At 52.1% G+C, this 15,793-nt stretch overlaps 1 protein-coding gene across 1 annotated transcript in view; it reads left to right on the forward strand.

Moving 5' to 3' along the window:
- The first annotated feature begins 63 nt into the window (after nucleotides 1-63).
- CDKL2 (cyclin dependent kinase like 2) overlaps nucleotides 64-15,793 on the forward strand; it is a 22,439-nt gene continuing 6,709 nt past the window's right edge. The window contains 11 exon segments of the mRNA XM_067297357.1: nucleotides 64-125; nucleotides 466-649; nucleotides 5,684-5,878; nucleotides 6,899-7,077; nucleotides 7,941-8,053; nucleotides 8,373-8,512; nucleotides 9,585-9,673; nucleotides 10,174-10,303; nucleotides 11,165-11,457; nucleotides 11,908-11,942; nucleotides 11,945-11,997. Coding sequence (XP_067153458.1) covers nucleotides 482-649; nucleotides 5,684-5,878; nucleotides 6,899-7,077; nucleotides 7,941-8,053; nucleotides 8,373-8,512; nucleotides 9,585-9,673; nucleotides 10,174-10,303; nucleotides 11,165-11,457; nucleotides 11,908-11,942; nucleotides 11,945-11,997 — 1,395 coding nt within the window. The 5' untranslated portion in view covers nucleotides 64-125; nucleotides 466-481.

Genomic DNA, 15,793 nt, shown 5'->3' on the forward strand with positions numbered 1-15,793 from the left:
TGCGGCGGCTGCTAGGGCGGGGCGGGGGGCGGGGCGTGCGGCGTCGTTAACGTGAAGGAGGTGCGGCGCGCGGCGGCTGCTTAGTGTTACCGCGAAGCAGGTGCGGAGCGCGCGCGCGGAGGCTGGTGAGCGTTACAGTGGGGTTATTGTGACGCGCGCGGCGGCCGTTATGGTTGAGGGGCGAGCGGCGTGTGGCGGCTGTTGGGCGTTCCCGTGAAGCGGCTGCGGGGCGCGCGGCGGCCGTTACGGCGAAGCGGGGGTGGCGGCGGCTGCCGTTGCCCCCAGTTACCGGTAGTGCTCGGCCGGGCCCGCCGCCCTCCAGCACCGGCTTGGGGGGGAAGGGGGGGAGGTGGTGGGCAACGCATGAGGCCCCGGGCAGGCAGAGGGCCGAGCTGCCCCTGGGAGATCAGAGCCTCTTTCCTCTGCTACGGCCTGTGCTAATCCCTGCTCCTTGGTCTCCCGCAGAGGGAAAGCCCCAGCCATGGAGAAGTACCAGGCTCTTGGTCTCGTGGGGGAAGGCAGCTACGGGGTGGTGACCAAATGCAGAAACAAAGACAGTGGGCAAATTGTCGCAGTCAAGAAGTTCCTGGAAAGCGAGGATGATGCGATGGTGAAAAAGATGGCCCTACGGGAAATCAAGCTGCTGAAGGTGAGTGAGGCTGTGGGTCTGTGCAGACCCTCTTAGTAAAGGAAAGCGGCTGCGTCCTGCTACTTGGTCATGTCCGGGTTCAGTCATGCTCAGGACACCTCTGAAGGGCATGTTTTGAATCCTAGCGATGTGTTTAAGTGCCTTCTTGAAGGCAAATAGCTTCCTGAAGCAGAATATTCAATTTATGTCTGTGGTCTGAATTTGCCTTGCAGTCAACCTGTGAATTGTTCAAAGCTGGTGGGTACAGGTCTGTTCTACCTGTGGAGAGTAGAAGGGTTTAGGAGCTTGGGTAGAAATAGCTTCCTGAGGCTGCCTTCAGAGTCCCTTAAGGAATGGTGTTTGCCCAGGGAAGTTAAAGGCTAGGTGTAACTTTCAGACGTTGGGTGAGTTGAGAAAGCCTTTCTGGAAGGAAAACCCAGTCAGTTCTGGCCACTTGTCATCAGCTTAAATGGTATAAATGAGAAAGAAAAAAATGAAACAAAGGAGAATTGCCTGCCATTTGTATTTCCACAAGCAGCTGTGCCACAGTGGATTCATTTGGCCTTTGGGCTGCGTCCCTGCGGAGCTGTTTTTCCCTTTGGCTAGGTGTTCTGCTGGCTGTGCCTGGCTGGCCCTGGCTTGATTAGAAGTCTGACTGTGTGCAGCCTGTATCAGCAGGGAAAAGCCAAAAGGAAGTGAGCTCCAAGGGCTCACTCTTGGTGGTAACTGAGCATGTCCCTTTGTGTGAAGTACCCAAGGGCAGGACCTTACTGCTGTGACTGGGCTGCAAGCGAGTTCCTGTAGGTAGGAGAGACAAATGCTGAGCTGGTCATATGTGCAGGTGAATGGCAACCTGGATGGGAACAGGGGGCTTAGTCAGGCAGGGTGCTAGTCTCCTCTGCTGTGGAAATGTGCTTCTAGGAAAGGTTTTTTTTATGGCCCTTCCCTGGCAGCCTTGTGCTGCCTCGAAGAGGCTGGAGGAGAGCAGGTATCAAATTCCCTGAATCTTCTCAGTCACTGGTTAGCCCCCGAGGCTGGAGGCTGAAGCCAGCTGGCGTTGTGTCCCTTGCTGTTTGAGTGTGTGGCTCGTCCGGTATCAGCTGTGGATGCTTTTTATACTCTCCTAAATGTGCAGTTGTACTTCAGCCTGTGTGGGCTCCTCCTCAGCAGTGTCCTGTGGTGGGAAGCTCTGTAGCCTCATTGTGGGGTTTGGTTTATTACAGGTAACTTTCTTTCTTGTCTGTAGATCACCTGCCTGGGAAGATGTCCAGGAGCTTCAGTTAAAAAGGGTTTTTTTGGTGTGCTGTTCTGTATTTTCTCATGTCTTCTTCCTCCTGCTTCTCCTCTTGGCTTTGCTTTTTATGTGGAAGCTTTGTGAGCTCTTAATCTGCTTCCTTGCCAGGTTTTTCTGCTGCCTGTCTTTGTGGCTAGGAAAACAAGGATGCAGTGTGGGCTTGTGAGCCAGGACATCTCTCTACTGTTCTGCTTGCTTTTTTGACCACCTTCAGCCCTCACGTTCTCCACCATAACCTCTAGCAGCAGCAGTAGCCATGGCGGCATTGTGCTACTTCACTGTGTGCTCCAGGGGCTGGTGTGGAGCATGTTGCCTTACCCCTAGCAGAGCTGCTAGAAACCTTGGCCTGTTCCACGGGCGTTGTGCGCAGAGGAGTGTGTGTCCCTGTGTGTGGGCACACTGGGTAGTTTTAAGTGTTGGGACGTGGGTGATGTGCCTGGAGAAGAAACAAAGGGAAGTTTGAGGGTAATTGGTGACCGTCTAGACTTTTCCTTTGATGCTGGGTGTTCTGGAGGTGGGAGCATGTGCCAGCCTCCCTTGTCTCCACTTGGCTTGAACAAGCATCTCCTCAGGAGCCTGCCAGACTTGAGTCCCTGTGCTGTGAAGGGGAAAAAGTGACCTCTGCCATCCCTGCAAGAGTTATGGCCACTTAGGTTTGAACAGAAATGTACCTGCTGGTGCTTGAGATGCAGCCAGCTGAGGAAAGTGTTGTTGCCTTGAACTGAGTTAAAGCAAGTCCATGGGAATGTGGATTGTAGCTGGCCTGCCGGCAAGCCTTGTTTAGTTACTGAGTCAAAGCACGTAGCACCTGCAAGGTTTGTTGGCAATTAACTTGTGTTCCTGGGTAAATGGGACCTTGGCAAGGGGGACATTTCCATCTATAGCTCAATAAATGTGGCCTCTCACAGTGAAACTAAATGTCTAGAGATTTAATCTTCTTGTAGTTTCCTCACTTGCCTGCTCCCTGTGAATAGAACCTGATATCTTGTTGCTGGTCTGGAGTTTGAGCAGAAATGTAATCTTAGCTGGAGACATCAAAATCTCTCGGGTCTCTTGGCTGGGAAGAAACTTTTCCTGAGAAAAGAGCTTGACGAAAGAGCTGAACAAGAGGAGTGAGTTGTCCCAGCTTGCTTGACTTTGATTCTGAAGCCCAATCTGAAGAGTTAGGGCAGAATCTTTACCAACTGCCTGCAGACAACCTCTGTAGCAGTCCTGCCTAGCGCAGCCACCCCTCTGCCTGTGACATGATTGTAGCCCCAAGGGCCTCAGAGGAGCTGGTTGTTACTGAGCCCCAGATTGGGAGCTGCTGTCTCTCCCTCTTCTCTCGTTATCAAGTTGCTCCCCTCAAGCCTATGTTTTATTGCTGTCTTGGATCAGAAATGCTTGCCAACTCTCAGCATCACAGCTGCTGTTTGCTCCTACTGAAGCTGGCAGTGTCCTGTGTCACCTCCAGTGCTTGGGACAGCAATGCGGAGAAGTGTCCGTGGTGGGTGATGCCAAGATGGAAGCTGCTCTTGCGGTGGCTTGAGTCCAAGCCTTGGTGTTGGGAAACCCTTGAATGTATGGTAACGCTGGCCAGGGAAGGCAGAGCCTGGGTAGCTGCAGCTCAGCATGTCAGAGCTGTGTTTCTGCTGCGTGTGCAGCCTCCTGTCCCTGGAGACCCTCCCCTTTAGGTGAGCACAGGTCTGCCTCCTGTGCGGCTGAAAGCTTTCCCAGAGACCCTGGTCTGTGAGGTATGAATAGGTAACAAGCCAGCGAATTCAAGGGCTGCAGTGAGACCACTGAGTTAACAAAACCTGTGTGCCCTGCTGTGTGTTTCTGATTGGTCATCTTTTTAAAAATCTTTGTTTTTCAGACCTTGCTCATGTGAGAAGCCTGGGTTTTTGATTCTGCTGCCTGCCAGGTCTGCACTGCAGCGTGGCTGGGGCAACTTGCAGGATGGGAGAGCATTTCCCCTACGAGTCCCTGTGCTCTGTGGTCTTTCTGCATCTTCCTTGGTCATGCTGTGCTCTGAAATTGTCTTCTTCCATCCCCAAGTTATGGTGCTGCCTTCGGGCAGCCTCCAGTGCTATTTCCCTGCCCTGCTCCAAGCTAATAACTAACTTAGTGAGGTTTGTTTTGTTGAAGCTGTCTGTTATAAACCAGTGTTACAAATGTGTAACAGGCTGGAGATGTCATCTGGTTGGGTTAGAATGTGATGACAAACTAACCAGGAAATGCAGCTGCTTTATTTTCATTTAAGGCACACTTGCTCTTTTTCTTGAGAGCCTCCTAATTTATTCCTGTGCACAAGGAGAAAAGAACTCTCTAAATCCTTGGCTTGTCACTTTTCACTCTGAATGCCCTGGCTGCAGTTTAATGGAGGCTGTTGAATTGTTAAGGGAGTCTTTTGGGCAGGAACACTGACCTTTCCTTTTATCCATTCAATGTACTTGTGTTCTGGCCCATGTTAGTTCTTGCAAACGCTTGCAAGTGGGTAGGGCCTGCAGAAGTGCTTTGGGTGTTGTGGGAGTTTCAAAGGAAAGTCTTCCAAGAGGCTTCTTAGACAAATGAAGATGTGGACATGAACTATTTGTGCTGAACTGGCAGCTTGGTAGAACAGAGGTATTGCAGTTGTTTTGGTTTTGTGTTAAATGGGGATCCAAGCTTGTTTGCAAAGAAGCCCTAGAGAAAGGAATGAAAGAGAAGACTAAAACTTCCTGGAAACATGAGAGGGAAGAGATGAATCTGCTTTCGGGTGTTGGGAAAGAGGCAATGAGGTAGGTGTGTGTGTGGAGGGGGGTGTTGTTTTTCTTTTTTCTTTTTTCTTTTTTTTTTTTTAAACAAACCAGTGGCAGGTGTCTTCAGCATCCTTTGGATGCTTTGAATGGTGCGCCCTCTGGAAGGTGTAGCTGACAGTGCTGCTTGGGCTCTGCTCTGAGGGGCCAGGCCCAGTCACGTAGCTGCTTGGTCATCTTTATGAGCCTATTTCCTCCAGAGGCTTGAGTCTCAGATACAACCCAGTGTCATGGGAAGAAGGTGTGTTTAATGGTGCTTGGGCTGTTTGTAAGTGAAACCATGGATGTAGCCAGGAGTCTCAGTGGTCCTGGTTAAATGCACTGTTCAGTTCTCACAGTGCCCAGAGACTTGCTTGGCAGCGTACTGCACTTTCCAGTGCAGCCTGTCCTGCTTTGCCCTTCTGGTTAAGTCGGGGCCTCTGGCTACTTCTTTGCCCTGGCAGCTCTTTGTGGGAGATACTGTTAGGTGCTGCTCCTTCTTGCATGTATCCCCGGGGGTAGTCATTTTCAGCTTCCTCATGATTTCTCTTGTATGGAACATAAGCTTACTCTAAGGCTTTGTCAAGATGTGGGCATGAGTCAGTGACACCTCTTCCATGCAGAGAGTATTGTGAGGAGCAGAACACGAGATGTTTCCTAGAACAGAATGGAGCATTTTGAGCATCCCCGTTAAGACCACAAGAAATGCCCTGAGTCAGTATTTTATTTATTTTTAGATTACACAAATAGATAGCTACCTGCATATTTGGGGTGGTGGTAATCCTCCAGCTATAGCAGAATGCCTTGGCAAAAGAAAAGCTAACCTAAAAAGTCAGCGAGCTGATTTTAAGTATAAATGAATGGGGTGCCATGTCAAGAAGAGCAGTCCAGGGAAATGCACCAGCTGTGGTGCAGTTGGAAGTGTTTGGTCTTAGTATATCACCTCTTAGTTTATCCTGTTAAATCCTGTCATGCTCTCACAAAATGTTTCCTGTTTTATAACAGCAACTCAGGCATGAGAATCTCGTGAACCTGCTGGAAGTGTGTAAAAAGAAGAAACGGTGGTATCTGGTGTTTGAATTTGTGGATCACACAGTGCTTGATGACCTTGAGGCATTTCCAAATGGACTAGACTACAGCAGGGTTCGGAAATACTTATTTCAGATTATAAGAGGAATAGCATTTTGTCACAGTCACAATGTAAGTGTGCGTGATGATTTAAGTCAGTTGTTATGAAAACCTTGAGTGAATAGACACAGAGATGTGTATTGGTGATATTTATTAAAACTTAGCAAAAGCAAGCTTTGGCTGAAAAGGAATGTGGAAGTAGGGCAGAAGGCCTGACTGTATTTCACATAAAATGTCAGAGCATGGGGTCAGATAATTCAGTAGTTTGTCCCTGACTGATTTGTGAGCGTGCTTTCAAGGGAGGGTCCAGAAATCCATGCAGATCAGAAATTGGTGTCACCTCATTGGAGGTTCACCTTTATCTTGCAGTGAGAGATTTTCTCTTCCAAAATTTTGCTTGTCACAATGTCTATGTAAGCATGCATGCTTGCTTTTTCTCTTCAGCATTGTTAGGTTTTTGTTGTCCGCTACTTATTTCTAACACAAGTTTGCCAATTTAATCATAATTTTGTAAATATATATATTTTTCTTTTTATATTTGGGAAACTGTTGCTGTGGTATGAGTTCTTTAAATACTCTTCATATTTAACTGCAGGATATGTCCATGGCCTTGAGAGAGCTCAGCATGAACCTTGCAACTGACATACACAATTACAAATAATATATATTTGTGTGTCTAGTACATATACTTGTATGTGTGTATATATATAAATTGCAAATAATATATTATTTCTATATAATATCTATATAGCTTTTAAACCTGTGGTAAAAGCCAGATTTTTCAAGCATAATAAACTGTATCAGTAAAATACCTATGGTAGATGTACATGCAGAAAATATGCAGGGAGACACACAAAGTAAACACTTCTGTGTGCAAAAACTGGAGGTTTTGTGTTCACGCATGCTCTTGGGTCTGCACTTGTTCACTGTCTGTGTGTACACAGCTGTATTTTACAGATTCTATGTGTTTCCCATGCCTGCAAAAGTGTAATTTCTACCTGTATGTGAGAAAACTACTATTTTTGGTGAGCCAGTTGGTTTACCCTGTAGAAATAGTGAATTATTCCTCCTAACTTGCTTTTCTCTGTGCAGATAATACATCGGGACATTAAGCCAGAGAATATTTTAGTCTCCCAGTCCGGAGTTGTAAAACTATGTGACTTCGGATTTGCCCGCACCTTAGAAGCTTCTGGGGAAGCTTATACGGACTATGTGGCAACCCGATGGTACAGAGCTCCAGAGCTGCTGGTGGGAGATATCAAGTATGGCAAGTAAGAGACTGGCAGGCGAGGCTGCAGAAGAGTTATGGGGTTTGGGGTGGGAGGGAGCTTTTCAGGAAGGCAGGGGACTCTTACTTGACAAACAAGTTAAAGGGATGCTGTTCTGCATTCCATGCATTGCTGCTTGCAAAGTTTTAGTCTTTCTCTTCCTTCTGCCACCCTGGAGTTAATTACTGCCAGAGCTAGGCTTTTCCAGCTCAAAAAGAGGAGAGCCAGAGACCATTGAGCCATTCCTGTTGTCTATAGCAGTTGTCTGGATGCTAACGCTAATTAGTATTGGAGAAGGCTATGATAGACTTCTCTCCTGTGCATCACAGTCCTGGTAGGAAGGCAGAAAAGCCCTTCTGAATCCTAGACAGACACTTCAGGAGAGGGGAGGTGGGATGAATGGGATTTTTCTTACTGGGAGTCCCAGTGCCACAAAACCAGGTCAGAACTCACTGTGCCATTCACAGTTCTGTTTATACAACTGTGCAGGTTTATATATGTCCCTGTGTTACCTAAAGTTCATTTTCAGTAAGTGTACCCAAAGAGAAAATTCCTGCAGAAAGAAGAGCTGCTTACCTTTATGCTCTCTAAAGGGCAAGATCCTACTAATGTGTTAAGCTGTATTAGAGTTCTTAAAGCACTGGTTTTTGGAACCTGATTTTATATTTGTCAGGTTTCTGCTAGTGTCTGCCTACTTCAAAAGCTGGATCCTTGTCATGTACCTGAGCACTGGTAAACTTGGAAAGGAGCTGTCTTGCAGTTTGTGAGGCTCAAGCTGCTGCTGGGACTCGTAACCTGCTGCAGACTTGCTGGCACTGGTCTGGCTTAGCTTGAAGCTGTGCTGAGCTGGGATGTTTTTCTTCCAGGGCTGTGGACGTATGGGCTATCGGCTGTCTGGTAACAGAAATGCTTACAGGAGAGCCCCTGTTCCCTGGAGACTCTGACATTGACCAGCTCTATCATATCACCAAGTGTCTGGGTGAGAACACCCTGTCAGGCTCCAAGTGCCTGGCCATGAATTAAGGGGTCAAATAAGTCTTGTTTGGGGGAGGAGAGTGTGGGGAGAAAGGCCACGGTGTGTGCTGAACAGTTTCTGAGAGTGTGAGTCCTTAGTGCCTTTTACAAAGGGAGAACCAGGAACTTACAAGTACAGCATCAATTCAGAGTGTACGTGTGGAAGGATGAAGACCCAGAACATAGTCCTTACTCCAATGCTGGCTCAGTATGTCAGCCTCTTGAATATTCAGCAGGCTGTTATACATTTCTTACATGTGGTTGCTTTGTTATTGTGATTCCAGGCAATTTAATTCCAAGACACAAAGAGCTGTTCTATAAAAATCCCCTCTTTGCTGGTGTGAGGTTGCCTGAAGTGAAGGACATCGAACCTCTGGACAGACGATATCCCAAGCTTTCTGCTGCAGTGCTAGATCTAGCAAAGGTATTTGGCTGATCCTTTTGGAAATTCCCTGACTTTTTGGAGAGGTTCTGCGTATAGTTTAGTATGAACATTTCTCTGTTTACTTGTTTCTTTTCTTGGGGACATGACTGCAGTTTTCAGAAAGGGTTGGCACTTAAACTGGCTTTCTCAAGTGTCTGTGCAATGAGCAACTGCTTGGGCTGGCAGTTGGAGAACTGCAAAGATGGGACCCGCCACCATCCTAGGTGCTGCGGGAGACTAGCCAGTCATCTCCAGAGCCAAAAGAGGTTCTGCAAGCCTGCTGAGGACAACTTATAGCATACAATGCCCCACTGATTAAACTTTCAGGGTCCTGTCCAGGAGATTTGAAAGGTGAAGAAGGGTTTGCGTATCCAAAGCTTCTCCCATACACCTCTCTATCAGTTGACCTGTGAATGATCTGTCAAAAGCTTCACCCCTCTTCTGCTATGTAACTTTACACTGCGGAGATGATACACAGCCGCTTGCTTTTCCCTGGCTAGCATAGCTGTGTTCATGCAATGTCTTCTGCTAACCCTCTCTCCACCTACTCATGGAAGCACTGCAAGCAGATAGGTCTGCATGGGGTTAGGTCTGAACATGTCTTGACCTTGCTTTTTGCATCTGTGTGTCTATGTGGGAGCTGGGAAGCCTACAGCTTCATAATGGATTCTGAAGAATCCTTCCAGCAAATGTTTTTGTGCTTTTGCATGCTATTCTAGAGCACAAACCTGTTGGGCAACTAAAATAAACCAAAGCCACTTGGTGGTATTTGAGGTGCCTAAAGATCTAAACAGATTTATAAAGCCTTAGCGCAGCAAATGTAATAGAAAATAAGGGAGGTTTACTGAGAGTAGTGTTCTTTGTGTGACAGATATTCCCTATGGAAGGAGTCTTAGTAAGCATTAGTGATTAAAATGGATGCAACCAGCAAATACTAAACTTTCTCATTGGAGGTCAATCGTCATGTCTCATCTCAGTGTAACAGGCCCTAGAAGTGGGAGTTCTGCAGCTTATTTCTCAACTTCATTTGGAAATACTAAAACCTTTGTTTTATTTCCGATGTATTTGCCAGAAGTGTTTGCAGATTGATCCAGGCAAGAGACCATCCTGTGTTGAACTCTTGCAGTGTGATTTCTTTAACAAGGATGGATTTGCTGAAAGGTAAAACAGTTTGTTTCTTGCTCAAAACAGGCTGATATGAGAAGGAAATTAAGCAATTGGGCTTGAAGCCATGCTGGGTTTGCAGGGCTGATAGTTGCTGAATGTCTTGGTTTTGTTTAGTTTTAGCCTAGCTGGAAATGGGAGAACAGTAGAAAGGGAACACATTGCAGTGACATATTTACCACATTACCTGGTCATGACATGAATTCATCAGTGTGTGCCCAGTGTCACAGCATACTGGATAATAAAATCTTAGGCTGTATTCAGTGTCTACATATACACCAGATTTGAGTATAACCACCTTTATTGCTGTGATGTGAAATGTGTGTGCTTGTAAGGTTTTTAATGGATATGTTCCATTTGGTTGGGTTTTCTTTACTTAAAATGGCATAGTTTGTTTGATTACTTCAAAAGCTGTAACAGCTTGGGCTGAACACCAACTGATTTTTTTTGATTAATGGAAACCATTAAATTTTCTTTTTTCATAATATGGAGTATAGATTTGCTCAGGAGCTTAAATTAAAGATTCAGAAAGATGCCAGAGACAATCAATTGCAAAAAAAATCAAAAATCAGCAAAAAGGACAAAGATGATTGTTCCGGAGAAGAAAGAAAAATGCTTGCTATCCAGGTTAGCCAATCTTTCTTTTCTGTAATTGTACTTTTTCTTGTTTCTTAAAATCACTGTGTAAGTGTGTGCTGCAGTTAAACTGCATAACAAAAGTATATGCAAAATTTTACATTTTATTATTTAAAAAAGACTAAGATGAGTATGATGTGCCAGAGAAGCTGACTTTTGTAGGCGTCTGAGTCTGAATGGTGCTGAAGGCCTTGCTGTTCAGTTCAAGGCAGTATGTTAGGCCTGTGCCCCCACAGCTCTGATGCTCAGTGCAATACAGCACGCAGGCTGTGTGTAGAAATTCTGTGCCTTTGATCCTGACTGTGGCTGCTACAAGTTGCTCTCGTGTTTGGCTTGACAATCTGCAGGTGGCTATTTGGCCAGTCCCTTGCCAGTAGAATACATTGTGATGCGGTTACTAGCAAATACTGAGCTGGAAGGAGAATCAATTAGAAAGTGCAAGTCAGCTGAATGAGCAAAACATGATAAAGCCCCGTCCCCAAAGTTGCATGTATTTCTTTGAATCATCTATATTCAGAGGCTTCAGAGTGACCTTGAGGTGACATGGCTCAGTTCTCATTTCGTTTCTTTGGAAGTGACACAGGATATGGCTGTTCTTCCATCACCTCCTTACCCCATTGTAAGGTGACTTGTTTCCAGAAGGTGCCAGAACCCTGACAAGTCTCGTGCTATTTAATGGAAAACAGCTTTTGCTTAAAACACTTCCATCTCCATCAGATCCTTGCAGAATCGTGCAAATTTAGGCTCTTGCTTTGTTTGTTTGTTATTTCTCCCCTCTTCCTGCATGTACTGCTGTAAGCTACTTTTTAAACATTACTGTAAGAAAAACACGATGCTTGTTTTTCCAAACAGGATTTCAACATTGACCCAAAGAGCAGAGACGCAAAGCTATTCAAGGTGAAGTGTCCTAAAGCAGATGCAGAGAAGGCAGAGCGATCCTCTAACCTGAGCTCCCTCTATGGCAGTGCAATCAACCCATTTAAAATAGGCCCTCAAACCAGCCTGAAAGATTCTAGCAGCAGCTTGGACTATGCCAAGAACGCAGGCATAGTCATTCCTCCCATCATCCAGAACCTTTCTGCCACTACAGCCAGTATGAGGATGAATGCTGGGATGGGGCCCGTGCCTGGGAACCATAACTACAGGTATGGGAGCTGAGCTAGAAGAGCATGTGTCCATCTTTCCTGTTGCCAGAGAATTGTGATGTGCTGAGAGAGATGCAGGGTGATGATGTGGGTTTGGGACAGGGTGTGGCTAGGAGCAGCTTTTGGGTGCAGGGTTGTACATGGGTTAAAAAGCCCAGCTTCACCTCAAGCAGCTCTGAGTATCCATGCAGCCAAAGGCTCTCTGTGTTTGTGTTTGTGTTTGGCAGAGCACTCCTGGATGGTAACAGTTTTCTGGCTGCTCTGGTAGTGGCCCATCCTTTGAGACTTGACCTTCTCTGTTAACCGGGCCTATGGAAGATATTCTACTTGTGGGCCTCCTCTCAGTATTTTATGACAGGGTTTTTTTGCATGTCTCGAGTTCATCATTATTTTTATGTTCATTATGTTACCCAAGTTAATACAGTGCATTTGGGGTGCTTTTGATTACAGGGTTGAGGAAAAGAGTAAAAAATACTTGAACCCGTTTTAAAGCAAGGAAAACATTCTCCAGCAGGCCATTACAGTGTAAGCTTAACATCGGTAAGTTGTCTCCCCCTCTCTCTTCCCCCCTCTCTCTTCCCCCCCTCTCTCTTCCCCCCCTCTCTCTTCCCCCCTCTCTCTTCCCCCCTCTCTCTTCCCCCCCTCTCTCTTCCCCCCCTCTCTCTCTTCCCCCCCTCTCTCTTCCCCCCTCTCTCTTCCCCCCCTCTCTTCCCCCCCTCTCTCTTCCCCCCTCTCTCTTCCCCCCCTCTCTCTTCCCCCCCTCTTCCCCCCCTCTCTCTTCCCCCCCTCTCTCTCTTCCCCCCCCTCTCTCTTCCCCCCCTCTCTCCCCCCCTCTCTTTCCCCCCCTCTCTCTTCCCCCCCTCTCTCTTCCCCCTCCCCCCCTCTCTCTTCCCCCCCTCTCTCTTCCCCCCCTCTCTCTTCCCCCCCTCTCTCTTCCCCCCCTCTCTCTTCCCCCCCTCTCTCTTCCCCCCCTCTCTCTTCCCCCCCTCTCTCTTCCCCCCCTCTCTCTCCCCCCTCTCTTCCCCCCCTCTCTCTTCCCCCCCTCTCTCTTCCCCCCCCTCTCTCTCCCCCCCCTCTCTTCCCCCCTCTCCTTCCCCCCCTCTCTCTTCCCCCCCTCCTCTCTCTTCCCCCCCTCTCTCTTCCCCCCCTCTCTCTTCCCCCCCTCTCTCTTCCCCCCCTCTCTCTTCCCCCCCTCTCTCTCCCCCCCCTCTCTCTTCCCCCCCTCTCTCTTCCCCCCCCTCTCTCTTCCCCCCCTCTCTCTTCCCCCCCTCTCTCTTCTCCCCCCCTCTCTCTTCCCCCCCTCTCTCTTCCCCCCCCTCTCTTCCCCCCCTCTTCCCCCCCTCTCTCTTCCCCCCCTCTCTCTTCCCCCCCTCTCTCTTCCCCCCCCTCTCTCTTCCCCCCCTCTCTCTTCCCCCCCTCTCTCTTCCCCCCCTCTCTCTTCCCCCCCCTCTCTCTTCCCCCCCCTCTCTCTTCCCCCCCCTCTCTCTTCCCCCCCTCTCTCTTCCCCCCCCTCTCTCTTCCCCCCCTCTCTCTTCCCCCCCTCTCTCTTCCCCCCCCTCTCTCTTCCCCCCCCTCTCTCTTCCCCCCCCCTCTCTCTTCCCCCCCTCTCTTCCCCCCTCTCTCTCTCTCCCCCCCTCTCTCTTCCCCCCCCTCTCTCTTCCCCCCCCTCTCTCTTCCCCCCCCTCTCTCTTCCCCCCCCCCTCTCTCTTCCCCCCCCCTCTCTCTTCCCCCCCCTCTCTCTTCCCCCCCCCCTCTCTCTCCCCCCCCCTCTCTCTCCCCCCTCTCTCTTCCCCCCCCTCTCTCTTTCCCCCCCCTCTCTCTTCCCCCCCCACTCAACCCCCCCCCTCTCTCCCCCCCCCTCTCTCTTCCCCCCCCCTCTCTCTTCCCCCCCCTCTCTCTCCCCCCCTCTCTCTTCCCCCCCCTCTCTCTCCCCCCCTCTCTCTTCCCCCCCCTCTCTCTTCCCCCCCCTCTCTCTCCCCCCCCTCTCCTTCCCCCCCCCTCTCTCCCCCCCTCTCTCTTCCCCCCCCCTCTCTCTTCCCCCCCCTCTCTCTTCCCCCCCCCTCTCTCTTCCCCCCCTCTCTCTTCCCCCCCCTCTCTTCCCCCCCCTCTCTCCCCCCTCTCTTCCCCCCCCCTCTCTTCCCCCCCCCTCTCTTCCCCCCCTCTCTTCCCCCCCCCTCTCTTCCCCCCCCCTCTTCCCCCCCCCTCTCTTCCCCCCCCTCTCTTCCCCCCCCCTCTTCCCCCCCCCTCTCTTCCCCCCCCCTCTCTTCCCCCCCCCTCTCTTCCCCCCCCCTCTCTTCCCCCCCCCTCTTCCCCCCCTCTCTTCCCCCTCCCCCCCTCTCTTCCCCCCCCTCTCTTCCCCCCCCTCTCTTCCCCCCCCTCTCTTCCCCCCCCCCTCTCTTCCCCCCCCTCTCTCTTCCCCCCCCCTCTCTTCCCCCCCCCTCTCTTCCCCCCCCTCTCTTCCCCCCCCTCTCTTCCCCCCCCCTCTCTCCCCCTCTTCCCCCCCCCCCCTCTTCCCCCCCCTCTCTTCCCCCCCCCCTCTCTTCCCCCCCCCTCTCTTCCCCCCCCCTCTCTTCCCCCCCCCTCTCTTCCCCCCCCCCCTCTCTTCCCCCCCCCCTCTTCCCCCCCCCTCTCTTCCCCCCCCCTCTCTTCCCCCCCCCTCTCTTCCCCCCCCTCTCCTTCCCCCCCCCTCTCTTCCCCCCCCCTCTCTTCCCCCCCCTCTCTCTTCCCCCCCCCCTCTCTTCCCCCCCCCTCTCTTCCCCCCCCCTCTCTTCCCCCCCCTCTCTCCCCCTCTTCCCCCCCCCTCTCTTCTCCCCCCCCTCTCTCTTCCCCCCCCTCTCTCTTCCCCCCCCTCTCTCTTCCCCCCCCTCTCTCTTCCCCCCCCCTCTCTCTTCCCCCCCCTCTCTCTTCCCCCCCCTCTCTCTTCCCCCCCTCTCTCTTCCCCCCCCTCTCTCTTCCCCCCCCTCTCTCTTCCCCCCCCTCTCTCTTCCCCCCCCTCTCTCTTCCCCCCCCTCTCTCTCCCCCCCCTCTCTTCCCCCCCCTCTCTCTTCCCCCCCCTCTCTCTTCCCCCCCCTCTCTCTTCCCCCCCCTCTCTTCCCCCCCTCTCTCTTCCCCCCCCTCTCTTCCCCCCCTCTCTTCCCCCCCTCTCTCTTCCCCCCCCTCTCTTCCCCCCCCCTCTCTTCCCCCCCCCTCTCTTCCCCCCCCCTCTCTTCCCCCCCCCCTCTCTTCCCCCCCCCTCTCTTCCCCCCCCTCTCTTCCCCCCCCTCTCTTCCCCCCCCCTCTCTTCCCCCCCCTCTCTTCCCCCCCCCCTCTCTTCCCCCCCCCTCTCTTCCCCCCCCCTCTCTTCCCCCCCCCCTCTCTTCCCCCCCCCTCTCTTCCCCCCCCCTCTCTTCCCCCCCCCTCTCTTCCCCCCCCCTCTCTTCCCCCCCCTCTCTTCCCCCCCCTCTCTTCCCCCCCCTCTCTTCCCCCCCCTCTCTTCCCCCCCCCTCTCTTCCCCCCCCCTCTCTCCCCCCCCCTCTCTTCCCCCCCCCTCTCTTCCCCCCCCCTCTCTTCCCCCCCCCCTCTCTTCCCCCCCCCCTCTCTTCCCCCCCCCCTCTCTTCCCCCCCCCCTCTCTTCCCCCCCCCCTCTCTTCCCCCCCCCTCTCTTCCCCCCCCCTCTCTCTTCCCCCCCCTCTCTTCCCCCCCCCCTCTTCCCCCCCCCTCTTCCCCCCCCCCTCTTCCCCCCCCCCTCTTCCCCCCCCCCTCTTCCCCCCCCCCTCTTCCCCCCCCCCCTCTTCCCCCCCCCCCTCTTCCCCCCCCCCCTCTTCCCCCCCCCCCTCTTCCCCCCCTCTCTCTTCCCCCCCTCTCTCTTCCCCCCCTCTCTCTTCCCCCCCTCTCTCTTCCCCCCCTCTCTCTTCCCCCCCTCTCTCTTCCCCCCCTCTCTCTTCCCCCCCTCTCTCTTCCCCCCCTCTCTCTTCCCCCCCTCTCTCTTCCCCCCCTCTCTCTTCCCCCCCTCTCTCTTCCCCCCCTCTCTCTTCCCCCCCTCTCTCTTCCCCCCCTCTCTCTTCCCCCCTCTCTCTTCCCCCCCTCTCTCTTCCCCCCCTCTCTCTTCCCCCCCCCTCTCTTCCCCCCCCCTCTCTTCCCCCCCCCTCTCTTCCCCCCCCTCTCTCTTCCCCCCCCTCTCTCTTCCCCCCCCTCTCTCTTCCCCCCCTCTCTCTTCCCCCCCCCCTTCCCCCCCCCTCTTCCCCCCCCCCCTCTTCCCCCCCCCCTCTTCCCCCCTCTCTCTTCCCCCCCCCCCCTCTTCCCCCCCCCCCTCTTCCCCCCCCCCCTCTTCCCCCCTCTCTCTTCCCCCCCCCCCCTA

Source organism: Apteryx mantelli, chromosome 5 (genome assembly GCF_036417845.1).
Source record: "Apteryx mantelli isolate bAptMan1 chromosome 5, bAptMan1.hap1, whole genome shotgun sequence".
Classification (NCBI taxonomy): domain Eukaryota; kingdom Metazoa; phylum Chordata; class Aves; order Apterygiformes; family Apterygidae; genus Apteryx; species Apteryx mantelli.